The sequence below is a fragment of the Dendropsophus ebraccatus genome, chromosome 4, assembly GCF_027789765.1.
Source record: "Dendropsophus ebraccatus isolate aDenEbr1 chromosome 4, aDenEbr1.pat, whole genome shotgun sequence".
NCBI lineage: Eukaryota > Metazoa > Chordata > Amphibia > Anura > Hylidae > Dendropsophus > Dendropsophus ebraccatus.
The window spans coordinates 104,557,865-104,584,076 of NC_091457.1; the positions used below are offsets into that span (position 1 = coordinate 104,557,865).

At 42.6% G+C, this 26,212-nt stretch overlaps 1 protein-coding gene across 1 annotated transcript in view; it reads right to left on the bottom strand.

Annotated features, from left to right (window-relative positions):
* DNAH1 (dynein axonemal heavy chain 1) overlaps positions 1 to 26,212 on the bottom strand; it is a 44,433-nt gene continuing 18,221 nt past the window's right edge. Inside the window, exons 24-79 of the mRNA XM_069966599.1 lie at positions 25,860 to 25,981; positions 25,609 to 25,714; positions 25,191 to 25,370; positions 24,975 to 25,115; positions 24,542 to 24,705; positions 24,301 to 24,414; positions 24,032 to 24,220; positions 23,828 to 23,933; positions 23,611 to 23,724; positions 23,378 to 23,527; positions 22,485 to 22,571; positions 21,002 to 21,188; positions 20,116 to 20,207; positions 19,877 to 20,031; positions 19,607 to 19,784; positions 19,263 to 19,457; positions 18,797 to 18,916; positions 17,857 to 18,015; positions 17,519 to 17,623; positions 17,293 to 17,433; positions 17,045 to 17,205; positions 16,639 to 16,796; positions 16,281 to 16,454; positions 15,289 to 15,467; positions 14,941 to 15,171; positions 14,555 to 14,751; positions 14,321 to 14,456; positions 13,983 to 14,191; positions 13,730 to 13,901; positions 13,421 to 13,612; positions 12,295 to 12,405; positions 12,011 to 12,196; positions 11,688 to 11,879; positions 11,436 to 11,603; positions 10,719 to 10,910; positions 10,372 to 10,503; positions 10,160 to 10,285; positions 9,914 to 10,033; positions 9,645 to 9,794; positions 9,395 to 9,555; positions 8,941 to 9,166; positions 8,657 to 8,852; positions 7,077 to 7,228; positions 4,863 to 5,059; positions 4,545 to 4,689; positions 4,274 to 4,432; positions 4,037 to 4,168; positions 3,784 to 3,954; positions 3,282 to 3,461; positions 3,008 to 3,184; positions 2,534 to 2,701; positions 2,138 to 2,268; positions 1,917 to 2,061; positions 1,637 to 1,843; positions 319 to 553; positions 1 to 232 (exon numbers count right to left, since the gene is read on the bottom strand). Coding sequence (XP_069822700.1) covers positions 111 to 232; positions 319 to 553; positions 1,637 to 1,843; positions 1,917 to 2,061; positions 2,138 to 2,268; positions 2,534 to 2,701; positions 3,008 to 3,184; positions 3,282 to 3,461; positions 3,784 to 3,954; positions 4,037 to 4,168; positions 4,274 to 4,432; positions 4,545 to 4,689; positions 4,863 to 5,059; positions 7,077 to 7,228; positions 8,657 to 8,852; positions 8,941 to 9,166; positions 9,395 to 9,555; positions 9,645 to 9,794; positions 9,914 to 10,033; positions 10,160 to 10,285; positions 10,372 to 10,503; positions 10,719 to 10,910; positions 11,436 to 11,603; positions 11,688 to 11,879; positions 12,011 to 12,196; positions 12,295 to 12,405; positions 13,421 to 13,612; positions 13,730 to 13,901; positions 13,983 to 14,191; positions 14,321 to 14,456; positions 14,555 to 14,751; positions 14,941 to 15,171; positions 15,289 to 15,467; positions 16,281 to 16,454; positions 16,639 to 16,796; positions 17,045 to 17,205; positions 17,293 to 17,433; positions 17,519 to 17,623; positions 17,857 to 18,015; positions 18,797 to 18,916; positions 19,263 to 19,457; positions 19,607 to 19,784; positions 19,877 to 20,031; positions 20,116 to 20,207; positions 21,002 to 21,188; positions 22,485 to 22,571; positions 23,378 to 23,527; positions 23,611 to 23,724; positions 23,828 to 23,933; positions 24,032 to 24,220; positions 24,301 to 24,414; positions 24,542 to 24,705; positions 24,975 to 25,115; positions 25,191 to 25,370; positions 25,609 to 25,714; positions 25,860 to 25,981 — 8,895 coding nt within the window. The 3' untranslated portion in view covers positions 1 to 110. The remainder of the gene's footprint in view (positions 233 to 318; positions 554 to 1,636; positions 1,844 to 1,916; positions 2,062 to 2,137; positions 2,269 to 2,533; positions 2,702 to 3,007; positions 3,185 to 3,281; positions 3,462 to 3,783; positions 3,955 to 4,036; positions 4,169 to 4,273; positions 4,433 to 4,544; positions 4,690 to 4,862; positions 5,060 to 7,076; positions 7,229 to 8,656; positions 8,853 to 8,940; positions 9,167 to 9,394; positions 9,556 to 9,644; positions 9,795 to 9,913; positions 10,034 to 10,159; positions 10,286 to 10,371; positions 10,504 to 10,718; positions 10,911 to 11,435; positions 11,604 to 11,687; positions 11,880 to 12,010; positions 12,197 to 12,294; positions 12,406 to 13,420; positions 13,613 to 13,729; positions 13,902 to 13,982; positions 14,192 to 14,320; positions 14,457 to 14,554; positions 14,752 to 14,940; positions 15,172 to 15,288; positions 15,468 to 16,280; positions 16,455 to 16,638; positions 16,797 to 17,044; positions 17,206 to 17,292; positions 17,434 to 17,518; positions 17,624 to 17,856; positions 18,016 to 18,796; positions 18,917 to 19,262; positions 19,458 to 19,606; positions 19,785 to 19,876; positions 20,032 to 20,115; positions 20,208 to 21,001; positions 21,189 to 22,484; positions 22,572 to 23,377; positions 23,528 to 23,610; positions 23,725 to 23,827; positions 23,934 to 24,031; positions 24,221 to 24,300; positions 24,415 to 24,541; positions 24,706 to 24,974; positions 25,116 to 25,190; positions 25,371 to 25,608; positions 25,715 to 25,859; positions 25,982 to 26,212) is intronic.

A 26,212-nucleotide genomic window follows, 5' to 3' on the forward strand; every position in this document is an offset into this window, starting at 1 on the left:
TACATCCTGTAGACTTTTATGTTTAGACCAGTTGTGGTACATCTGCAGCAAAGAGTCTTTATTTCTGCCTGATGCAGTGACGGCACATACAGTCTGTCATTGGATTTTCATCAGTAATCTAGGGCACATATAAGGGCCACTCCGCGCTTTATCCAGTGTGACTGGGGCTTGCTGCTGGAAAGCTCCACTGCGATGACATAGTTAGTGGAATGGCCCGTGGTTGAGAGAGTTCCTAGAAAGAAGAAAAAGAAGAATCAATGAAGACACCATAATATGAGAGAATATCCCCTACAAAGGTGTTTTCCATTTTTTCCTTACCTGCCCTCGTCAGTGTTTTATAAATGGGGCACAAGTATGTCCCAGATACAGGTGGCTTGCGTTCAGAAACAGGGACGAGCCAGATGACTGCCATTTCTGTGTAAAGTTCTTTGGGCTTTGACTCTGCTAACTGCATTGTAGTCTTGTCCCAACAAGCTCCTTCCAGATACAAGCCATATATATAACATCCTTCTGAAGGGCGCTCTTGTAGATCTGGCACTGTCTCGCTGAGAACCTGGACAAGATACAAAGGAACATTCTGATAGAACTGACTGTGTATAAGGGAGATGTTCACCCCTACATAATGGAAAATCTACAGTGATGTTTGGAGTCAATAATGTTATAAACGGAGACAGCACTTTAGTAAAGATGAAAAAATCTTGTGGCTTTATTCACACCCATGCCAGGGTGTGAATAAAGCCACAAGATTTTTTTCATCTTTACTAAAGTGCTGTCTCCGTTTATAACATTGTTCTAAGTCCGGATGCCCGAGTTCAATCTGGTGAGGCGTGCACTGCTCTAATTTTTTGCCTTTTGGCAGTTTGTGCTGTTACCTATTTCATACAGTTGTTTGGAGTCAATAGGCCAGCAAATCTGGTTACCAACTTGCAAACATCTCTGTGCCTGCTTTACCTATGCTTAGCTGTAGTGCGGATGTAGACTAGCCTTTGTGCTGGCTCCTATACAATATATATACACACAGACACACTAAAAACTAGATCCTGTAAACCTTCCAGATCAGTACCATGCAGTCTGATCTCTGTGTTCAGCCCTTTCTCTGGCGGTGGGATCGGACAGTGATTTTCCATCAATATTTGTTGGTGAAGTCTCTGGAGACCCCAGTACACTTTATACTGATGGCTAACACAACTATAAAGTGTATGGGGACCTTTAGGGTCCATTTACACAGAAAGGTTATCTGACAGATAATCTGCCAAAGTTTTGAAGCCAAAGCCAGGAATGAATTTAAAAAGAGGAGAAATTTCAGGCTTTCCTTTATGACCTGATCTCTGTTTATAGTCCGTTTCTGGCTTTGGCTTTAAATCTTTGGGAGATAATCTGTCAGATAATCTTTCTGTGTAAATGCACACTAAGTGACAAACATATAAGAAGTGAGGAGGGTGGAAGGAAAAACAGCCATGTGAGTACAGAAGGAAGCTCTTTTGTGTAAAAGGATCTACTACAGTTTCTTATATTTGCTTGTACAATTGATTTGCACAGTTGTTTAAAGTGACAGGTAAACTTTAATAGCAGTGATATATATGGATTGATGCATTCAGGATATTCTCAGCACTGGATAGATGTCTGCTGACCTCACCTTAAAATCAAAGGAGATTGTATCAATGGAAATGACATGTTTTCTTGCAAAATTCTGTAACGTGCCAGTTAGGAATGCCTGAGGAAAAAATAATCCACTTATCCAGAAGACAGCTGGGATGCCCTCTGTGATCCACTTCTGAAGGAAGTCAAGTCTCTGCAGAAGATCTATGACCCAGGAAGCGAGGGGCTTCAGAGATGGATAAGCCTACAAAGAGACAGCATTCAGTAACATTGACTTGGAGCAGTCTAATGAAGAGTCTTTAACGGCAAGTACTCACCTTTGCTCTCCAGAGCTCTGGCACAGAGTTGTTATATAGACTGTTCGCCATGAGCTCCAGCTGAGAAGACATGACGACCTGGCCTTTCATTGCCTTAAGCAGATCTCCCAGGGACTGGAAGAGGACGCTGAGGAGTCGGTTATACCTGAGGGGACAGGGACTAATGCAGTAACTGCTATACACCGACGCAACAGATTGTGCAGCTTGACCAGTTTCTTTACCGTATGACTTCTTGTACCAGCACAGTGTTCATTGACTCTTGATACATGACAGGATACTTTGCCATCACGTCCTGCACTGGGATTAGCTGTGGAATCTTCTTCAGGATTCCTTCTGCAATTTCTTCCACCATCTATGGAAACATACAAGCCTTTTAACTGCCTGGCCAATACAAACTATCAGCTATCGACCAAGGCAATAGCTGAAACGCATCCTTATTTATATGACTACATTATGTCTATGAACTTCATTCTTTCCCGTAAGAATTGGTGAGTGCTGGGACCTCTGTAAAATTGCTATCACTGTATCGTCCACGAGCACCGCATACAGCGGAGTGCCGACACTGAGCATAATACAAACATCTTGGAGATGAAAGTGCTTGTGATCATAGTACTTGCCTCATCGCGGCTCCCGCCTGTACTCTGTGTGCGTGGCTGAAGGGTTACGAGAGATCCCAGCAGGGTGAAGCTTTCATTCTGGGCAAAAGTAATGTTTGCATTTTCATGGAGTCCAAACAATTCTGTCATATCGTTGAGAGGGAGAGATCGGATGTATTGCAGGTAACCCTGTTGTGACAGAATGTGAAAGAGTAGTGTAAACAACAAGATCACATGAAAACACAAATGAAAGTGCAGTTTTAATGCACAGTTAATGTGGTGACTTCACCAAGCTGTCCCCATCTCATTTAATAAATCATGCTGGCAGTATCTTGTGGTACCATTGCACAGCCTATAGGGGCTCTTTAAATGGTCAAACATTCCCTTGCAGGTATTCTACCTCTAAGGTGAGGTCCGACTACCTTGCACAATATGAAAAGTTCCAGGAGAAATAAGACTGCATAGAAGAATTAGTCATGAGCAAAGATTCCTCACATTAAGGTCGTAGGTTGGACTAATCTGGTGATAGACTCCGGACTCCGAGAATTTGTAGCCTTCTTCTAGGACTGGAGGCTGGTAAAAGTCCTGCAGGATGTTAAGGAGGCAGCGTCTATCCCAGTCATCTGTAACACGGCCACCGTAGTTAATCTCCCCAGCTGTGTAACGTAGGACCTGCCGAAAGAGCTCAGTATATATCTCTGTACAGTCTTGTTTTTACTTCAAAACAACCGTTTAGATGCAATTGTCGTGTTGTATCCTATACACTTACCTTGTATGGGATGTCTGTATATTCCTCAAGGAACATTCGTAGCTGGGAAATACAAATTCTGAGATCTCCATCTGTGAATTCATAAGGAATGTTGAACCCTAGTGGTCCAAACTTCCGCCTTTCCAGTATGCTGCCATGGAAAAGGCAGAGAGACAGCAGTAAAGATTTGTGTTCCAGAGCCTGGTGAGAGAATCATGAAAGCAGTACAACCATGAGAAAATAGAAGTTCAAGTATTTATTCATGTACAAGGATAGCTGTTGTACTGCTTATCCAGGGAAAGGGGGGCAATAAATATCATGCAGAAAGCCCAGAGATCCCGTTACACTCCAAAAAGTGACCCCTATAGATATTTAAGTTGTTTTGCAGACCCTGAAAAACTGTCCCAGTCTGCCACCAAGACCTGAGGCCTGTAATTCATGACTGTGTCATGCAGAACAATCATTACAAGAGCACATGATAAATATCTGGGGTACTCTTAGTAATGTGAAGTTGGGTACTCACCTTCTGGCAGTCATTAAGTTGCGCATCACTCAGGCTCAGGTATGTGCGTAAAAGGTTTGCTTTTACACCCCGTGGGGGCTCAATGGTAAGTTTAGAGCCATTCTGGAGGATGGATACTGGGAACTGGTTACTGGGCATACTGGTGAGCCAAAGCCTAAAGTCCCGATGAACCTAAAGCGAGTCATAATACTCATAAGTCATAAGGGTATGCCAGAGAATGTAGATGACATGATAATGTATTTCTAGTACCTACCTTATCCGGGTCTATATTCTCTATTAGTCTTTCTAATGAGGGCATCCAACTTGGGGCAAGATGGCAATTTTGGAAGAATACCCACTTTCCACGTTCCATGGCATTATGCATTAAGGCTTCAGCCCGAGGACCCTAAATCATGGGAGATTTATAAACTTATACTTGTGGCTAAATGATGGAATAATGGTGGGGACCCTGTGTAGATAGGTGCAGGGTGAGTTTTCAGTTCGTACACACCTGTCCCTGGCCCAGTGATATAGCAGTTAGCTTTTTGGAAAACCTCATCTCCTCTGCAAATTTGTAGAGATCTGCAGCCGGGTCGGTTCCAGGTGATAAGATGAAGATCAATGGAGTTACAGGTGAAGACTCGCGATACACAGCTCCCAGATCTGCAGTCTAATGAAGAATGAATTTCACTAATCCATAATATGTCCATAATAAATGACTGTAGTACACTTAAACACTTAAAGAAAGTGGACAACACTAGGACTAACTACTTTCTCCTTACCTGGGGTTCAATGAACCTTTGTCCCAGATATTGGCAGACATAGTCCTGCATGACATTGGTGACTTTGTCCCCTCTCAGACATCTCAGAATCAGCATCTTTTGGAAGGAATCCAATTTCTTGTCCAATTCACCAGGAAGTGACTCCCTAAAGATGAACAGAATACAAGTCATAGGGCCACCTCCTGGCCAGACCATGTCATAATACTGATGGGGATCTATATGGGAGGATTTACTTTCATGAATGTCCACCAGCTCACTGGCTTTACAATACAAAGTCATGTCAGGTGATCACAAACAGGATTACAATCATCTGCTCACCGATGTGGCTCGGAGCTGTCACAGATCCTTCTGTATTCCTCTTGGTGTTGAATGATTTGCTCTTTGATGTTGCTGAAGTTGCTCAGCATGCTCAAGGCCTGGATGTCCCTCCACGCTCTCTCAGTCAGCCATTCAGCACAGGGGTTCTCAGCTAGTGTGGGGGCGGTGCCACCGGACAAGAGAAACCGCCATTCTTCCTGTATAGATTTTATTATACTAATTTATAAGTATGTGTCTGTGTTAGTTTGTTATTGTGTCATCAGTAAGATAAAATAACATAGCAATGACCTGTTTATTAGACCTCTATCACTAGAAGACTCTTTATAGACAGTTGAGTCTGCAATCACATACTGGCATAATAGAGAGGGTAGATCTGGAGGACCACTGGCATGCCCAATGGATATAACATGTGCCTTGCTAAGATTTACTGCCCCTAAAGTGGCTGCAGCAAAACTATTCATACTGGTTTCATGAAAATTATAAACATTCTTAAAGGAGTAGTTCACAAAAAGATTCAAATCATTTGGTACCAGAAAGTGTCAGAGATTTGTAATTTCCCTTACGTCCCATTGGCATCACAACATATGGGGTAAATTCGCCCCTGCGAGCCCCTGGGACGAAGGAATATTTAATGAAAAAACAACAATTACATTTTAATCCCCTCCTCCATGAGGTATAAATAGGCTCCACCTCCCCCTAGACCTCAGTCTTTTTTTACTTCGTTGCTGTTAGCCCTAGGGGACTTTGTCCCTCCTCCGTTTTAATGCTTGTTTACCTGTTGCATTCAGGTTTTCTCTCCAGGTAATGATTGCTGGGATGCCGCTGGAGCCGGTGTCCAGGTAGTATCCTGATATTTGCTTCTGCAGGTCTTAGCTTTTAAGTTTTTCTTACCTAGTGCGTCTTGGAACGCTCTCTGCGTGTTACCCGAGGCGCTGGCATCTCTTCCGGTCGCGTTTGACTGTGGAACGCATCAGCGCTGCATGCATCTCAGCACTGCGGTGTCGGCGTGATGTCACTTCCGGGGTCCAGCAGCGGCGCACGCTCTCTGCACGCAGGATTAGCTGTTTGTTCATTTATAGGGCAGAAGGTAAGCTGTTGCTACCTCTAGGTCTGGCTGTCTTACTGTGGAAGGATTTTCTGTGGCTCCGCACCTCCATACGTGATTTTTTTCCAAGACAAGGTTATCCTTAGGTTCCTTCCAGGATTCCTGCCTAAGGTGGCTTCATTTGCCAACATCAACCAGCCTATAGTATTGCCTGTATTTTTTCCTGCTGGATCATCTGAAGAAGACTTGGATCTTTCTTTATGGGACGTATCCAGTGCTATCAAGATCTATCTACATAGAGTAGGTGATTTTCGTAAAGACGAGAATTTCTTTATCCATGTCCCAGGAAAGAATAAGGGTAGGAAGGCTTCAAAACCTTCAATATCCAGATGGATCTGTGACTCCATTGCCTTATGTTACTCCTCTGCAGATCTGGATCCACCAGAATTTACCAGGGCTCACTCTACTAGAGCTGTGGCCTCCACTTGGGCAGAGCGTGCCGCTGTGCCACTGGAGGACATATGCCAGGCAGCTACCTGGTCTACTTTGAATACCTTTGTGAAATATTTCAGGCTGGATACTTCTTTCTTGTCAAGAACAACCTTTGCAAGATATGTTCTTAATGCGGATGTAATAAATAACCCGCCCATTGGGGATAATGCTTGCTAATTCCCCATATGTTGTGATGCCAATGGGACATAAGGGAAGCTAAAATTATATGTTAATTTGTTTTCCCTGAGACCCATTGGCATCACAAGACTCCCTCCCTGTGTTTTATGTTTCTTTATAATTAGACTGAGGTCTAGGGGGAGGTGGAGCCTATTTATACCTCATGGAGGAGGGGATTAAAATGTAATTGTTGTTTTTTCATTAAATATTCCTTCGTCCCAGGGGCTCGCAGGGGCGAATTTACCCCATATGTTGTGATGCCAATGGGTCTCAGGGAAAACAAATTAACATAATAATTTTAGCTTACTTCTATTAAAAAAATCTCAAGTCTTCCAATACCTATCAGCTGCTGTATGTCCTGCAGGAAATGGTGTATTCTCTTCAGTGTGGTACAGTGCTCTCTGCTGCCACCACGGTCTATGTCAGTAACTGTCCAGAACAGTCCCAATTCTAGAGTTATCCTTGCTATATGTCACCAAAACACTCAGTAACACCCTCACCATGTTAATGAGCCCTTTGTCCATGAGAATCCGCACACACAGCAGAAAGGAAAACATCAGTTTATGCTTTTCAAAGAGACTTCGACAGACGTTGCTGTAGAGACTGAAGGTAAAATATGTGTTGATGTTGTTGATCCTCTTGTCCACCGTTTCTGGAACAGCAAATCACAAGTTAGCTTGACCCTTTCAATAAATGAAGAACATGCAGTGTGGATAATAAAGCCAAATAACATACAACATGGTGACCCTCTTTGTATCGCCGCGGCTCTTTCATTACAGTACCACAGTGATTCAAAGAGCTTCCCTGCTGCCGGCATGATGTTCATACATCATGCTGCCCATGGAAACAGTCCAGGATTTGCATTCAGCGTCCGTGTTATCCTTGCTTCACAGACAGAACACGTGACGTGTGGCCATACACTTTTAATAACCATCTGCCAAACCAGCCGACTGCTTCTCCTCTGATCTCCCTATACTGCTAAATGTTCATGTTTCCTGTATGGGGAGAGGAATGATAATCCACAGCCAGACAGCCCTGACTTATCTCTCCTAAAGCAATAGGGTCAGGTGGTAAAAATCCAATATGCCCAACTCTTCTCTTTACTGATGTCACCTGTCAAAGGAGAGTAGGGAGATCGGCATACACTTCAGATAGCTAATATTGGTGGATCCAGCCAACGTTAGTCTTAGTGCCAATAGCGGATCCAAGCTAGCAGGACATCAGGGAGCTTGGAGGGGTATGTAGGAGTTTATTTTTTTTTTACAAGGGCTTTACAGATATCGCTCTATTATGGGCTCAGTAAGCGAGCTGTGTAATAGGGCCCTAAGGCATGCTATACATAGTCATACAACTCCAAAGATTCTCAAGAAAACAAGTCATCGGCTGTGTAATAGGGCCCTAAGGCATGCTATACATAGTCATACAACCCCAAAGATCCTCAAGAAAACAATAGAAATTGTCTTAAAAACACAACTCTTTTTTATATGTTTGCTAGGAGTGTCTAATGACCAGTGTTGTGCAATATATCAGCATAGGCCAAGCCTGTGCAGTCATGGACAGCTCTGCCAGAACATAAGGGATTCAGAAACGCACATTGTCACACATGCGCTGTTGCTCCTGGCATGTGTGGCAATGAAGGGCAATGCTACATGCAGGGGAAAGCTGAAGGCTGTTCTTCAACTTCTTTACACCACAGATTCTACTGGTGTCAATGCTGCTATGATACTACAGCACAGAAGCATCGGTGGTGCACATGCTGGCCTCAGGAATGATGCGAAGGCAACGCTGGTGGGCCTGAGTTACCGCTCAAACAATTACAGAATAAGGAAGTAAGCAGAAGAGATGTAGGGATGCGAGTGTCAGGCAACCATGTGGGAATACCTCCCATTACCTCCCAGATCCTTATATAGTCAACCAGGTCATCAGAAAAACTAGAATATTCAGTGCTGGATACAAGAATTGAAAGGTACATAATACTAAAGAATAGTACAAATATAAATAATGGAGGGTACAGGCGGTGGTTAAAGGACAACCCTAATGGAAGTACAGTACATCAAAACCTATAGCTTTTGTGACTTACCTGCTCTCTCAGAGTTGGCAATAGCAGCAGAGAAGATACCTAGGAACCACTCAAGTGAGTACTGATACATGGGGTCTACATTGGACAGATCTGAGACACAGAAGAACAGTATCTGTGTCCTTACAGCTACAGGAACGTATTGGTGTCGGGTGATATCTATATCTTTTTCTGTCTGCTCTGCCACTTGGACTTTTGCCTGGGAAAAAGGATAAATATACAGTAAATCCAATGACCAAGCCATTGTTGATGAATAGGCCATACCCCTTAGTCTGCTGTATGCTCACCTTGATCTCTCCAGCTTTCACTTTTGAGGCCTCCAGCACTTTGATCAGATCTACGTCATCCACTGGGTTTCCTTGTGAGGAGCTGAGGCGCATGAGAATCTGGTCCTCGATTTCCTTCAGCTCCTGACGCATTTTAGCATTGGATAAAATTAACTGATTCTTGGCTTCTTCCAAATCTGGGCGTTCTTCAGCCACAACTAGTCCAAGAAGTTGATCTTCCAGGCCACTGGATGGAGGTGGAGAAGAACAGATTCAGGAGAGCAAAGAACACATTTAATAATACGAACACATTTCTTACGGTCCACAAATTAGGTTGATCAGACGAAAACCTCAACACTGCTAGGTGGAGACAACCACATGTGGCACTTTTAATGCACAGAGTAGAAGTTGTCACATGTGCAAAGCCATGTTTTACTGAGTATCATCAATGTTAGAACGAGTAAATGTCCAATACCTGGGGGACAGTGTGAAGTTGATGAGTGTGACTTTGGTACAGATTTCTGGTGGATAATGGGGGTTTGGCAGTTTGGTTGTGATGTACATCCTGAAATCATCATGATATGGAATGACAGCATCGCCCAAGCGTAGAACAGTGCTACCTTGCTGCTTGTAGGTCTGTGAAATGGAGAGAGGATGGACCAAAATAAGAGGATAATAAAACAATAAAGATTAATGTATAGTCAGAGAGCGTACACATTATTTACCTGTTTTAGCAGCACAGGTTCCAGCGCAGGATCCAGCTCTTCTCCTACATTCTCCAGCAAGAACGGCTTCCCAAAGCGAATGGCATTTTCTAAACTGCGTAAAAAATCACGGTCACTGAGCTTCACAACATCCAGGCCACTGTCCTTCTCCTGTCATGGTATACAAGTTGTAATAATGTAACTGGTCTACATTTACCTATGCAATCTATACAAAATGTTATAAAGTGATTCCAAGAAGTTAGCACCTAGGTCTACATAAGTCAACTTACCAAATTTTTGATCCACCTGTTGGCTTGACCTTGAGGGTCAATGAAATGAGACCAACGTTGTGAATACTGAGTAATGACTCCATTTTCCACAGACAAGGTGTCATTCGGAAGTCCAGCAATCTGAAATGGTCAGAATGAAGAAGGGGGCTTTAGAGAGATGTGTGAAGACACAGGTTCATTGCAGAGTGACAAGACATCATTAACTATCTCATGATTTAGGGAACCACAGGGATACCAGCATCTCACCTGCCAGGAGCGAATTTTCACAGGATCTCCCAGAGTACCCATAAGAGATGGCTCCTCTGTGCATGGTACTTCCAGATCCTTCAGCTTCTTTGTCCATTGCTCAAACAGAGATGTCCGGTACTGTCCCTGTGGAGACAGAAAACACATCAATGAAATGCAGTGTACTACACTCTTATACTGAACAAAACGGCAAGTTTGTATCAGATTCTCACTGTGAATGGTCCTAGATAGGCTAGGAAGCCGGCACACAGCAGCAGATCTCCTGTAACATTGACTAGAAGGTTCTCCAGGTTTAAGACTGTATCTTGCCAGCGTTGACGCTCATCAGCCAAGCCCGAGATCAACTATGAGAAGGAAAAATGATCAAATGAAAAAGGTGGTAAATATGTGAAGTCTTTGACTCTTACGTTTTAAATTTAGAACTTCATAGTTATTGTGAATTTTGAGTTTAGTACTAGTGTACATGGCATGAAGCTCTGGGGCACTCTGTGTGATTATTAAGTCTTTGACTCCCTACAGGAAAAGAAGTAAGTCAGTAGGTAAAGTTGTTTTTTCCTACCTTATCAGCGCGGATCAGTCTCTGTTCACATTGGTCACATTTCTGTTCCAGCTCTTCCCTCTTGGAAACACAGTCACGGTACTTTGCTTGTAGAGTTGCAATCCCCTCTTCTACTTCATTCAGTCGTGCTTTAGCTTCATCCAGGATTTTTTGTGTCACTGCTAAATCTTCCTGGGCTTCTTTTAGTGCTTGCTATACAGAACAGTAATATAGCTTGTTAGGAGGAACACAGATGCAAGAACTGTGGCCATTAGGACAATTCACCATTTTGTTTATTTAGCAATATATCCAACCCTCCCTTTGTGTATCTGCTGTGTCAGACAGTAGTATGGACAAGACTTCCAATGTTGAAGATTTTGGGAGACATTTATGAAAATTTAGCCGATGGCATACACCACAGAGACACGCAGATTGTTACCTACTCCATGGCGTACACCAGCGGCAACCCCACTCAGATGGGTGAGTGGTGCAGCAAGGCATGGTCTCCTCCTGTCCCTAATTTACCATGATTTATGCCTGCTAGGAGGCAGAAATCATTGCAGAAATCTACACCATGCACCTCTCGGTAAATCTGGCCAGGCATGAAGGGAATTGTAGTTTTACAACAGCTGTAGGGCCGAAGGTTTCCCATCCTTGTGTTAAACACTACATATATCAACAATACAAAGTCAACAGGATGGATGATACTCCATAATAATAAACATTACCAGAACTTACCCTTTTGGGTTCCACACCTTGTGCCACAAAATGATATTTATGCATGGCTCGTACCCACTGACAGATGGAGGTACAGGCCTTTGACACCCTGGCGATGGCCCCTGGCTGAAATTCCTCATTATCAATGTATGGCTGTATAGCTTTAATAACAGTATCCGGAATATTGTCCTGACAAAAGGAAGAGAATAGCAGGTTGTGAGATAATTGGCGTCTCTCTCTTCATTATTTTCTTAATGCTTGGCCAACTCCTACCTTGTCAAATTTAAATAACCCCTCCAGGAACTTGCCAGGGTCTTGAAGTATACCTTTCCCCGGCTCCCAGTAGTCATCTATTTTACTTCCTGGTTTGTCTCCGGCCACTTTCTTTGGTTTGATACCTTTCATTATGCAGACAGCTTCAATCACAAGTTTTACTCCCACAGGAGGGCGCTGCATGGCCCTGACCTAAAGAAGTAACCATACAGACATAGTGCCTAGAATGATATATATATTTGTAAACTTTTTTAAATTTTTTTTTTTACTTCTTATTGCACTGTAGTTTGTCATCTCTTTGAACTTCCTGTAGTTCCACCCACCTCAATGACATCATTTTTGTTAAGAGACTTTAGACTGGCAAGTGCCGCATCCAGAGCTGGTAGAGCCTCATCCAGATCCTTCTGGGCATCATCTGCAATGTCCTGAGCTTTGCGTGCCTTCTCTGTGGCCTTAGCTTCCTCTACCTGCACAGAAGCTCTGGTGGCTTCAGCTACTACGGTGTCTTCCTGAAGGAGGACAGTCATTCAGTTGGTAGAAAATAATGAAAATATTGCATGTAAATGGAAAACCTTTAAAGGTTTGAGAAACCTTTGTTTTATTTTACCTCAATTTTCTGCATGGTGGTGAGAGTATCTTGAGCGGCCTCCTCCAGTAATGGGCGCATGATCTCCAATTCTTCTTGCATCTTAGCAACATCCTCAGCTGTGTGAAGGAGCTGTTAATTTACAAGAAACAAAGATTTGGTAAAAGTCAGTTCAAGCCACCCGACCATGAATAAGCAATGTATGTAGGAATGGTTTGTTGTTTACAATAATCATGTGACCTACCATAAGGTACTCTATAAGAAATGTGTGACCACAGCATTTGCATCAGCCTGGTCTTACATAGAACTAGAATGTGCAGGTGAATATAGCAGGTGCTTATAAAGGTCACTTGATAATGCACCTGAAGCTCTGAAGAGGAAAAGTGACCCCATATATGTCACCAGTCAGAGTGTTTGTCTGAAAAACTCCTTTAAGTCTATGGACGTGTCACTGTCAATGAGAGAGACATCGCAGCAAGCACGGGAGTGCACGGCCATGCACTTCTTCAGGCTTCTTCTAATGATTGTGGGGGTCTGAACACTTAAATCAGGAAGTAGAATACAACAACATTTTAAAAATAAAATTTAAAGAAAGTACTCTGGCCAGGACCATTTTTTTTCACAATGCCCGGGGAGGGGGTGGATGAAAACAATAATGTCAACTTACTTCCCTGGCTGGCACCCGCATTCAGCCCCTCCGGTCCCCCAGTCTATTTCAGGTCTGAGGTGAGACGTGTTCAGGCCCACTCAGCCATTCCGCGGCTGTAGTGATGCCCCTCCTCTGCTGAATGGCTGAGCAGGCCTTCCACGTCACGTCTCACCTCAGACCAGGCAGTGACCTAGGGTTTGAAGGGACTGATTGTGGGCGCCAGTGATGAGGTGGGAGAGGTAAGTGGACGTTTTTGTTTTCATCCACCCCTCTCCAGGCATTGTGAAAAATTGGGTCCTGGATGGAATACCCCTTAAACTGAATTTAAACATGCCTGAGATTTATCCTAAGATAATAAGAAAGGAATTACTAAAAAAACAGACTAGATGCAACCAGTGGGCTTTTTCTGACAATCCTCTATGTTTCTATGAAATACAATATAAAGGATAAAAAAAGATTATGAACAATGTGGACCAAATACGGTTGTTCCCTCCTCACCTTATCTAGCCCACTCTTCATTCTGTCCTTGGCAGTCTTGATTTCCATTTGTTTTTTACCAACAAGACTGGAATATATTCCAAGTAGCTCCAGGTAACTCTTAGGTGTGATGTAATTATGTCGCGAGAGCTCAGCTAAGTATTGCTTGGACTTCACAGCGACCGATTGATGCATCTCCACACACATTTGGATCTGTAACAGGAAGATGCACATAATTGAATATGATGAATATACTTTGTTTTTATTACTAATTCAAGATACCCAAGATTATGACCGAAATATAAAGAATGGTTAGTGTGTTTAACCTACCATGCCTTGGACCACAGATTCTCTAGACTCAAGCTCTGGAATCTCCATTAGGAAAGAAGAAGCTACTGACTGTAGGGCTTCAGCTGGCCACTTGTCAAACCAATCAATGGTGCAACAAGTCACCAAGGATGGGAACTGCCTCAAACGGGAGCGGAACACCTCACCTATCGGACTGTATAAGCGAAATAAAGATGAGAAATTTACAAATTCATGTGTTTCAGTGGAGGTAGTGTCAAAGCATAGTCAAGCATACCTCATGCAGAGCACTGTATGAATGTTGCCCCTTACACGTCTTGTGTAGGCCGCCATTAAGTTGGCTTTTGTTGGTTGTTGCCCCATGTCCTGTACCACTGGTTTCATGACTGTGACAATTTGATCCTGCTCCTCTGGTCCATACAGGTTAGGGACATCACCTGAATTCAGGATGTTATTAATGTCTTCAAGGAATGACTCACTTTTGATCTTAAAGAGAAAAGAATATTTTGGTTGGAAAATATTGGAGTCTAAAAAAACAACAGTAAAAATGATTTTGCATCCCTACTTTTCATCACATCTCCCTAAATTTTAATAGAAAAGATTTTGACAACCAACCTGGGTGTCAGTGAAAAGAAATGTGATTGGCGTATTCTGCAGCCCGGCTTTCAGCAGAATTCCCTTAATATCTTCTCTCCACTCCTGGATTCCATAGTTTTTTGACAATTCGATCTGGAAACATTCGTATTCTGCCCTAGAAAGATAACAAACAGCACAAAAGTAAATGAGTAAAATAATAGTAAAATAATATAATGTCATACAATATGATATGAGTCCTACACTTCTCCTTACATGTGACTTGCTAGTCTGGTTAGAGACTGTCTCCCACTGCCTCCAACACCTAATAGCAGGGCGTTACCAAGTGGTTGACGTAGGACCCGACTGATTCGGCAAATATGTTGAATAGCATCTAGAAAAAGAACCAACTTCATCTTTGTTGTGTTGATCTGATTATAATCTTCCATGTAATCCGCCATAACACGAAGGAGCTAATAGACAACACAGAAAAAAGACACATGAATACAAATGATCTAAATTGGACAAGCTTAGCTAAAGATTAGCTAAAACCAAAATGTGCAATTGGTTCATGGCTAAAATTAATGGGGGGGCAGGTAGTTCTATTATGAAAGAAAAGAAGATTGACAACCCCAGTTTGATGGTTTGGTGTATTGCCATACCTTCTCCCGGTCTTCAATGAGTTGATATGATTTGGAATCAGATCCAGGGGTCATAAAATCTCCATATAGTACAGGCTGCTGTGGTATCACCTCCTCGAAGGTGACTCCAAATTCTTGCATCCTACCCTTCATGAGGTCATCAAACCATCTGCGGTCTTCATCATTCACCAGCCTGTCCTGGAAAACCCGGCACGATTCGTGGTACCACAGTTTCAACAGGCAAATATTGTCCTACAAAAGGAAACAGGAAGAGAAACATTAATAAGCAGTCTGATATATTCAGTACTATAACTATAGGGGACAAATACCTCTGAGGCAGGAAACAAAAACCACCTTATGGATGCTCACCTCAGTCTTTGCTGGTTCAGCCATCAGTATTCCTTGGAAAACCTTAGACAAGTCTCGAAGATTGAAGGTGTAATGAGACTTTGCAGGGGTGGGGAGCAACTGTGATGTGATTGTCTTGTACACTTTAATTGTAGCATCAACCAGCTGCTCTGTAAGGTTCTGAACTGCTGGAGCCCCCGCTGCAAGGGAATAAGACAACTGATGATAAAGACGTGAAAAACAAGTATATATGTCTGTGACTGGCTGTCTCAGAATGGTACACAGTTACAGAAAAATCAGATGAACCTGCCTATTTTGGTGGGTTGGCTAAAAATATTGAACCTGTCAATTTCAGCTGGACCAGCTGACTGTCTAACATGTATGGGGACCTCTCATCTCCTGAAAGATGATGTCAAGAGAAAGGGAGAGAAAAATCGGATTTCATTTTGGATTTCAACTGCCTGATCCTTATGTTCTCAGCCGTTTGTTGCCCGTACAACACATTAAAACAGCTGATCGGCGCAGGTGACTTTGGATAGCTCATCAGTATATTCTGGCCAGTAAACCCCCTTTAATGAAATTATTATATTTACAAATAGTGGCATTCACTGAATTATTCTCCAGTGCCCTTTTTGATTTGATTTTACTGCTGTGTTTTGAGCAATGCTAAGACAATAGCTTATGGGAAGGAAAGGATTCTTTCACATAAGAACAGGTTGGAACTTTGTGTACAGTCCAACTACTCTCATCTCCGGGTGCCCAGCTAAGTGTACATTGCTTACTTACTTTTTCCACTTCTTCTTCTTACTCTGTTTTTCTTCTTCCTATTTTACTTGCTTTTATATTTGTGTTGCTTCCTTTCTACTTCATATTTAGTCAAGCAATTTTAGCATCTTCTGTGAATTCCCATGCAATGTCCAAAAAACATCTAACTTATTATTGGACAGACATTTCCGTCTGTCTACTTCTCTAACTTGATACTGTAATTCCACACCTTACCCTTAGTTACTCACCCATCCAGCTTCCCAGAATGGTGGAAAAAATCCGGCTCTTGCTGCTGTCGCCCATTTCAGTAAAGCACAAGTAGTTGAAGTGACGTGTGAGTCGAGGAGACACTGGATTCCTGCCTCCTCCAGGTGGTCCCATGGCACACAAAAAATTAATGTCCACTAGCTTCTTGAAGACCCCTACCGAAATATAAAGACTTCTAAGGACAATGGTATAGTTTGTTTGTTGTTTTTTTCTTTAAATCAACATCCCAGGACCCCAAGGGATAGCAATTCATTAAAGCAATATTGCCTGATGTTTTATGGATCAGCATAATTCAACTTCCTCTGTTTTTCCCTTTTCTCAAACATTATCGGTCTTTACCTATCTGCTTGCGGTCATACCACCCCCCATGGTCCATCCACTGTCTTAACAGTTCAATAGGTGGCTGTGCTCCATACGTCTCCAAGGCTGGCATGTTCATGTCATCAATGAAGAAGATAAAGTAGCGCCCAAGGGGTGGTCCGAACACCCCCTTCCTCCTGTAATAACAGACGTCTGAAGTTAACAGTTGCAAATCAATGAATCGTATGCTTTGCTAAAGAGTAATGCTTGATTCCCCTATAGATGATGTATAGGATTACTGATTTCAACCACCTGTGTAAGTTTTCTCTTGACATTAAAACCTATAAAACAGGTTCTATGTACTCATGAAGATGCAGTTTTTTTGTGTATTCTCCAAGGATCACCCCCCAACCCCTCCCAAAACACACAACATAATGCTTCTTGCCTTTTATCTAGTTTGCTGTCAATAAGATCTTGTGTTTGATTGGCTGATGTTCGTGCAGAAAACATGAGGAAATGACTGATGTATTCCTGGGGCATGTTCTTCAGCAGCTTGTCAGAGATGGTCAGAGTCTTCCCGGTCCCTGTAGGACCCATGCACAGAACCTGAAGACAAAATGCAAGACGAGTCCAGATATGATGACAATGATTGCCAATTAATAACTGTTGTTCTAACAGATTCTAGGTACTCACAGGCTTTTTATTGGTCAATAGCATCCCCAGAAGATGAGACATACGAACAGTGTCAAGCGTGGGAACAATGATATCGGCATAGCTGGTGTCAGGAGCAATGGAGAAAGGTGCAGAGGATTCCATCCAGTTCACCCAGCGCACCTCAAAAGAGAAAAACTGGTAAATCGGTGGAATAAAATGCCTCTTAGGTTTCACCACCCAAGGTCGCACTGGGCAGATGTCTTACCTTTCTCTGTGTATCATCGTCATCATCTTCAGAAGTGCTGCTTATCCCTGCATCGTCCAGCACATAGTCATAGACCAGACCTTCTTCTGGAAATAGTACTGTTACCTGGGAATTATGCAGAAATCTAGTCAATAGACAAGGAATTATCCATACATTACAGCTGAAACATGATGTAGTGCCAAGTAAGGAATCTGTTATAGAGGTCTACATGCATGTATATTAACTAGAGGTAGAGGCTGGAAGATTGCCCACTCCCCAATCTCAGAGAAATTTGCTGATCCTAAACCAGTAATGCAGCCTACTAGCCCTGGTGAAAGTCCTAATTCTAATGCTATTACCTTCTCTGAGATCATTTTGTCCCTCACAAATTTGCTAAACAGCGCACGACCATCAGAGTCCCCAGTGATTCCAACACTCCAGATCAGAGAGAATATGAACCAGCTTTCAACCAACTCCCCGATGCGATCCAGCTTTTCTTGGGGAATTTTTTTCTGTCCCTAGAAAAACAGAATAAATGTCATGTAATCCAAGTAGTGTTCCAATGCACTGACAGATACAGAAAAGTGGGTGTAAGGTACAGGACTCCTTCATATGAGATAACTTAAAGGGGTTATCCAGCGCTACAAAAACATGGCCACTTTTCCCCTTACTGTTGTCTCCAGTTCAGGTGCGGTTTGCAAATAAGCTCCATTTACTTCAATGGAACTGAGTTTCAAAACCCCACCCAAACTGGAGACAACAGTAGGGGGAAAGTGGCCATGTTTTTGTAGCGCTGGATAATCCATTCAATAAGGCTTCCCTGAAAGGCAATTTTTGCAAGGTGTGTTATATCTGGCGTTTCAGTCCTTCCATTTTTTTCAGTACAAGTCATGTGATTCTTTATCATATGATTCCAGGCTTTCTATTTAAGAATTGTGGAGTAAACACCATACCAATATGCATATAGACATTTTTCTGGCGTTTTTATTGAAATCGTTTCTGTGTAAAAATGCCAAACACATGCCCTGCTGCAATTTCACGAAATTGCAAACGCACTGAAAAATGCCATAGCAAAAAATGTCATGTAGGTGTTTAATTTTTCCCCATTGACTCTCAGCTAAAATCTGTCTGCAGCATTTTTTGAACTGAAAAATGCTGTGCACCAAATTCTGCTTTTTAGAAGCATTTTTTTTTTTCCAGAAAAATGTCTTGGCGTCACAAAGTTACTGAATGTTAAATGGATATTTTCTTTAAATGAAAATAAACCCTTGGGTTGCTGAATACCAGGAAGGTGTTTACCTCTCTTGGAATGAAGGGTTCGAAAAAACACTCGAGCAGTTTCAGGAGACTCATCACTAGGTTACTGGAAGTGGAGGCGATAACTTCCTTCACTGTACGATGTACAAACTGGATGGAATCCTGAAGGCAAGAGATGGAATATAAGCATGATCCATGTTACTGCAGTCCCACAGATGGCTAATACAATGTGACCAGGTAGGTAACATAGGCTTCACAGTCAGAATCCTTTAATAATTCCTGCTATTTAATCTTCTTCAGTGTTGTCAGCTTTACTTCTGTTATATTTGGGTGTACAGTAGCTTTGATCAATGTTTCTTGCTTGGCTGCATCATGCACTGAAAGTATATGCATTCCACTCCACTAGAAGCAGCGATGACCAATGACTTGGCAGCCATGGAATTATTTTAAACTAATTAGGAGAACAGGAAGATGTCAAGGCTGAACTGAAAACACCAATGGTTTTTACCTGCAAAAACCGTGAGAACAAAGACTCTAACTGCTCTACATGTGGTTTCAGGACAGAGGGAATACGACGGAGCCAGCACTCGGTAAATGGGGCGAGTCCAAGAATACTCGGTTCCAGATACACCATGCCACAGCGAGAAACAGTGGCTGGAGAAGCAACAGCCAAATCTTGGACCTCAAACATCATGGTCATTGCCTAACGAAAAAGACATTTTAGAACAGTTTAAAATACATAGGGTGAATTCTTGGGGCAAAGTGAGTGCCAATGAAGAACATTTTAGGCCTGGGGGAATTAGTCAACGTTATAACGTTTAAAATAGAAAGAGATCGATATTTTGGGGTCACCTCTGTAAGCTTTATGATCTCCCCTGAACTTAGACACAGCTTTTTGTTATCATCCAGCACGGTGTTCATATTTTCAATCCAAACAGCATCTACAGGACCATCAAACATGTACCACTTCTTGTCAGGATCTGCAGAGGAGGCACCTCCTCGAATAAGTGAGGAGAGGATTCCATCCGTCCTACAAAGTCAACAAAAAACATAATAATTAGACATTTCAGTGGAGCCATCTACAAGGAGCAACAATATTCCAGAATGCATGCAAGGGTTTACCATTCGTGGGTAAGAAGATCAAACTCTCCGTAAAGCTGACCCATGGTGATGGACTTGGGATTTAAGACATAGTAGTGAACAGTCTCATAGGTCCCTCCACTTACAGATGGGAGACCCTTGAGCGAAGTCATAGCAGCTGCAAGGACCTTGTAGCACTTTGAACAAAACAGAACAGACTTTTAGTTACCATCATGTATGATCATTGTTAAACTATATAGACTACAAAAACCAGCACAAACCTCTGACTTTCCAGAACCTGTAGGTCCCACAAGCATCAAGCCATGTCGTACCACAGTGGTCTCATACAGCTGAATGCATTTCGTCACAAATCCTAATATTTAAACAGAAAAGAATATTATGTGATAAAGTTTACCAAAGGTATTGACTGTACAGACTGATATCAGTCACACATATTGATGTATATAGTAGATGCATAGTATGTATAGTAACCTGAAATGGCTGATAACAGTATCAAAGGACTCAATATGCTAAATCTACACATTAAAGTGACACTGTCACCCCCTTTTTGCGTTATGACTTCCCTACACAGGTGTAAAGGGTAAATGTTGCAGTTTTCATATTTTATTTTATATCGTATGTCATGATGCTTGTTCCAGTAAAAAGTGATCTTTTATCATCTGCGGATTGTGCTACCTGGGCAGGGATTCACTGGTGCAGCGACACTTAGCCCACATCGCCACCATGGGCCCCACCCCTCCGTGACATCATCGCACATTGGTATGGGCCGACCCAGAGGGGGTGAGGCCTAGACCTTTAGGCCGGCCCGTTCCAATGGCCGTCGAGGAGACGGGGCCTTTACGATGATGATGTGACAGAGGGGCGGGGTTTATGACACTTTTGTGGGAATAAGTGGTCAGAAGCCCTGCCCAGGTGGCACAATCCACAGATGATAAAAGATCACTTTTTACTGGAACAAGCACCAAGACGTATGATATAAAATAAGGTATGAAAACGGCAAAATGTACCCTTTACACCTGTGTAGAGAAGTCATAATGCAAAAAGGGGGTGACAGGGTAACTTAAGTATGAAGGTTATTAGGCTACTTGGTTGTTAAATGAAAGGACCAAACATAAATTTCACATTCTCTTTTAGATATCTTCCTACCATCCACATCTGTGAGGTTTCTCTGGGAACAGGTCTTACGAATGGCCTCCTCCAAGCTACCATAATCAATAGGTTCCTCCTCAATTCTTGGGAAAAGGTCTGAGACAATTCCACTAAAGAGCTTCAAGTCGTCTTGAAGGAACTTGGGAACGTTGACATCTCGAATAGCTCTGAGGCAGATAAGTTCCTGCAAACCCCCCAAACAGTAATTTGTAGTCAGTTACATGGACTTGTAAAACATGGATAATCTGGTCACTGGGAGTGGAACATTTGCATTAGGATTGTCATTACTTTTAGGGCCTTATTACACGGAACGATAATCGGCCGAATTGGCCCGATTCGACCGATTATCGCTCCGTGTAATAAATGCAACGATCAGCCGATGACAACGATCATCGGCTGATCGTTGATATAGGTTAGAACCTATTTTTGTCGGGCGCCGACCGCGCACCGCTGCGTGTAATAGCGGTGCACGAGCGGCGACTAACGATAAACATTGCAAAAGTAAATTAAAAATTATAAATTTTATTGATCCATGTTAAAAAACAGCAGAGCAGCCTGTGCTGTGTGGCCCAATACTGGGCCACACAGCACAGGCTGCTCTGCTGTTTTTTAACATGGATCAATAAAATTTATAATTTTTAATTTACTTTTGGAGTGCCGGACCTATACTTTTTCCCATTTCATTTGTCCACTGACGGCTAGCCACCGCCTGGAACCGTGCACCCTCTCGAATGCATTGAAGTCCGTATAATACAACATCAAGGTGAGCTGATTTCCATTTTCACTTTTTCATTGTTAACGATAAACATTACCCATCCACGTTCCAGGGCTGCTCCTGCCGTCCACTTCTCCCGGGGTCCCGCGCGCGCTCTAACTTCACATCGGCCTGTCAGCTGATAGGCCGCGGCGGTCCCAGCCTGTGATTGGCTGAGCGGCCTATCAGCTGACAGGCCGATGTGAAGCTAGAGCGCGCGCGGGACCACGGGAGAAACGGACGGCAGGAGCAGCCCTGGAACGTGGATGGGTAATGTATGCCAGTTTAGCAAGGGCTGCAAGGACATCGGTAACGATGTCCTTGCAGCTCTTGCTAAACGATTATCGGGCTGTATAATAGGCCCAGTAAACGAGCGACGATCTAGCAGATCGGCGCTCGTTTACAGGTATTATCGGGTATCGGTAATACCACCCTTGCTTAAGGTGATTAAATCCCTGCCACAGCCTTTTAAGAACAGTTATGCAGAACCCAGGTACTGCTATGGCACCCTCTATTATTTTATGTGTGGTCTAGCACTGCAAGAATCACACCACTCACATACTACAGGCTGCTATAAACAGCACCTGCATTCTGTGAACCTTATCACCATTGCTGATGGTATCAAAATGTTTCTGTATGGAACAAATCTGACCTGAAACTAGCCACAAACACGCGTAAAGAAGAATCTCCAATATATCATATACAGATATATGATATCAGACTTACCTCATTCATGGCTGGATTCTCTCTCTTCAAGTTTCCAGCAGCAGAAATTACGGTTTTTACAGCTCTCATTCCAAAATCATAGTGATCCTGGAAATTAAATTTTCAGTTGTCATTATGAATGAAAAGCAATGGCAGAAATACGATGAAATGATTCAACAATGTTAATAGCCGAGTCAAAGCAAGAGGTAAGAAAATAACAGAGACCAGGCTGCATACATGAGCGTCAACAGGTAATTTTTCAGTAATCCATGTAATGAAAAGTTCTAGTAGATGTTATGATTCAATTTCTCTTCGTTCTGTTAGTTAATTGGACTTCTACGGTTTTATCCAGCCTAGCGAACCCTATGAACACATAAGCACACATTTCCTGTCCATAGGGTTTGTGACAATCTATCAGCACAGGAAACAGTTCTTTTACACAGCCCAAAATCCGGCTGTGTGTGGCTGAAAATGAGCGCAGTTCAGAAAGATTGGTGCTCGCTTGCAGTGCCTTTACAAGGCGTGATCAATCGTGCGGTCAGGCTAGGCGAATGGTTAACATACATTATTATCAGCCGCCCAGTTTACACAGAGAGATGTGCGGCCAATAACAATAATTTTATCGGCCACACAAAAAGATGATCAAATCAGCCGACAAGCGGGCTAGGGACAATCATTAATGATAATTAGCCTGGGTAAAAGTATTAGATCTGCTCGCATTTTTAGCCTCTGGATGTAATATTTTCATATGCTAAAAGCAAACCCAGATTTAAAAAAAATTGTGAGGAGTTGAAACATAAAGTCCTACAAAGTTGTTGAACTTTCATTAAACAAAGCTTAATCCTTATTCACAGTGAACTGCCTCCATCTTAGTCCAGAGCAGACTATGCTGACAGAAAGGTAAAGCAGGTTACCTGGGAACTCAGCTGCTCAGATGACAGCTTAAAAGTTGTTGTTATTTTCTTTGCCAAAATCTTGGCATTATTAAACCCAAAAGAATATAATGAGATCTCAGCAATCATGGCGTAATCTGGAACCATCATAGCCACGGGTCGGAAAAGGGCCTGAAAGGACAAAAACAATTAGATAAATTGGTAACAACTTCTAATTCCAAGTGCTGGAGATACTGGTAGAAGTGCTGTGTCACCTTCAGGTTATCTGGCAATTCTGTACGACCGGCATATCCAGGATTCATGGTAATGAAAACAGCGCAGGTAGACACTAATGGGATCTCCACTCCCTCAAACATAAAGCGGTCCACCTGGTCAAAAGAAGAATATGTGGACTGAACCACCTGACAACCATTGAAATGGCCTTTTCAGGCTTACAGGATAGATGTTCCCTTAGATATCTGAAGTTCTTACTCGTTGCTGCTGAGCTTTCTGGATTGTGGTGATCTGCTGGGCGACCACAGACAGTACCTCAATGTCAATTCGATTGAACTCGTCAAAGCATGCCCAGGCTCCAGAGCTGTGTGGACAGACAGAGTACTGTTGGCATGCAGAGGGCAAAACCACTATACTAAAACTATCAATGCCCCACTGTAACATCTGAATTTTATAACACACCTGGCTAATCCTTTAAAGAACTTGCCCATGGCCATGAAGTCTAGCTGGTCAGAGCAGTTGAACACAACAGTTTGAATTGCGAGAGCTTTCCCCAAGTCTTTTGTGGTCTCTGTTTTCCCTGTTCCAGCAGGTCCAGCAGGGGCACCTCCAAACTTTAAATGGAGGGCACCAGTGAGAGTCAGGTAGCACCTACAATGACGACAAGACAACTGCTTATTGTTCTAGTATATGAGTAGTACCCTTTATGCCTTATAAAATGGTAAACATACCTGTCTGTCAGTGGTGTTATGACCAGACGCCCTGTGTTTCCAAGGTATTCATAGCCATAGAGAAATTCGGCATTGACCGCTCTTACATACAGGTCATCACGGCTCCAGTAATACCTACAAGTTAATGTGAACATTAGGGGTGTAGTCAACTCCTACTGTGCAGCTCCACCATATTTAAGACCTCATATTTCCTATCCAAAACTATTTTACATTTTTTAGAACTATATATATGTGTTCATACCGGAGTTGAGATATCCACTCAAAATCATTAACACCATTAACGTTTTCCTCTATCAGACGTGCCGCAACATCTTTGGCATGGACCTCAATCACAATGAGGGCAGAGAGGATGGAACGCTGCATGCGAGATAGTTTACCACGGACCAAAGCAACAAGGTCACTAAGCTGCAGAAAGAGACAAACATTAATGACTAATCTGTGGTCAGATTAAAGGGTCAGGGTCACAAAAAGTGGATCAGATGTTAAGCGCAGACAGAAGGAAATCACGATATTTGGTGTTTGAACTATAGATAATATTTATCCACATATTACACAAGTTTTTCCCCAGAATAACAACAGAACCTATAAACCATCAGTTCTTTTCAGACTATAAGATACATCACTGTGTGAGAGGATATCCTAAGACCAGTTTTAACTAGACCCACAACACTGACCTGAGCCTCCAGCTTTGGGAAGAGACGGGTGGAGAGATCTCCAGCCTCTAGAGCCTCAGACACTTCCTTGGTCCAAAATGTCTGACATCCGGCAATGGTGACTTGACCAGGCCAGTTCATCACCCATTCCGAACGAGGAGTCTAGAATAAAGCTGTGAATAAGCTGAGATGGCTCAAAGAGACAAGGAAAACTAGAGGTTCCTGTAACAGTCTTACCTCTGGATAGCTCTTTATAGCTCTTTCTATGTAATCCCGCACACTGGCCTTCATAACCTTCTCTACCTCCATTAACCAGTCCTCCACATTGCCCGTTGGATAGATGAATTTAGAAAGCTGCACCTCCTCACCCTCAGCTGAGTACATGTGAGTGATCTGTAGATCAGGCTGAAACAACAACTGGGAAGAAGAAGCAAGGATACTTGGTAAGTGGACGTTTCCTACAAACAACGATCATTTACATCTATTACACAAAACAGGTTCTAAAAAAGAAGGCACAATTGTACCCAATAATTGAAACCAGAAACAAGAAAAGTAAGAGAAAAAGAGACTCGACTTGGAAGATTTAGTTGAGAAATATTCAGTTGCTTCCATGATAAGACGGTAACCATTCCAGACTATAGATCTGTGATCTCACCCGTGCAATATTTTCGAAACACTTCCGTAAGTGTGGCTGCACAGCAGTGGGATCCTTGGTTTGGGACAGGATCTCCAGAAGTTCATCATCAGAAAGGAAATAGAACCTGAAAAAGGGAAAGATTTAAGTCCTAACTTCCAGCTGATACCAGTTATACTTTCTAGCACCATGCTAGAACAATGCTGTAAGCTCAGCACTCATCTACTTTGCATAGTGTTCAAGTACCCAACATAGGACTCCTTGCTTCTTACCTGGGGAAAGCTCCTCTCTTGGTCTCCAAGTATTCACTTAGTCCTTTCTGCACCAATTCCAGCAGCTTGTTACATTCTTTAAGACTTTCAAGGAGACGTGGATCTGGGCACAAGGAAATTACCTAAAAGAAATTACTGTGTTAGATCCCCTTGTTTCTAAGTGCAGGGCTCAGCACGTGTCTCTAAAGAGATCTATGTTGAAGGATCACAGTGAAAAGAAATGTCTTGCAATTTCCAAAATGTAACTTTGGTGGCAAGAAGAGAAATGTTTACATGCATTTTAGTTTTAGCTCTGCAGATGCTGTAAGTATATATTTATGTCCTGTCCATTATGCAGCCTATCGGGGACATTT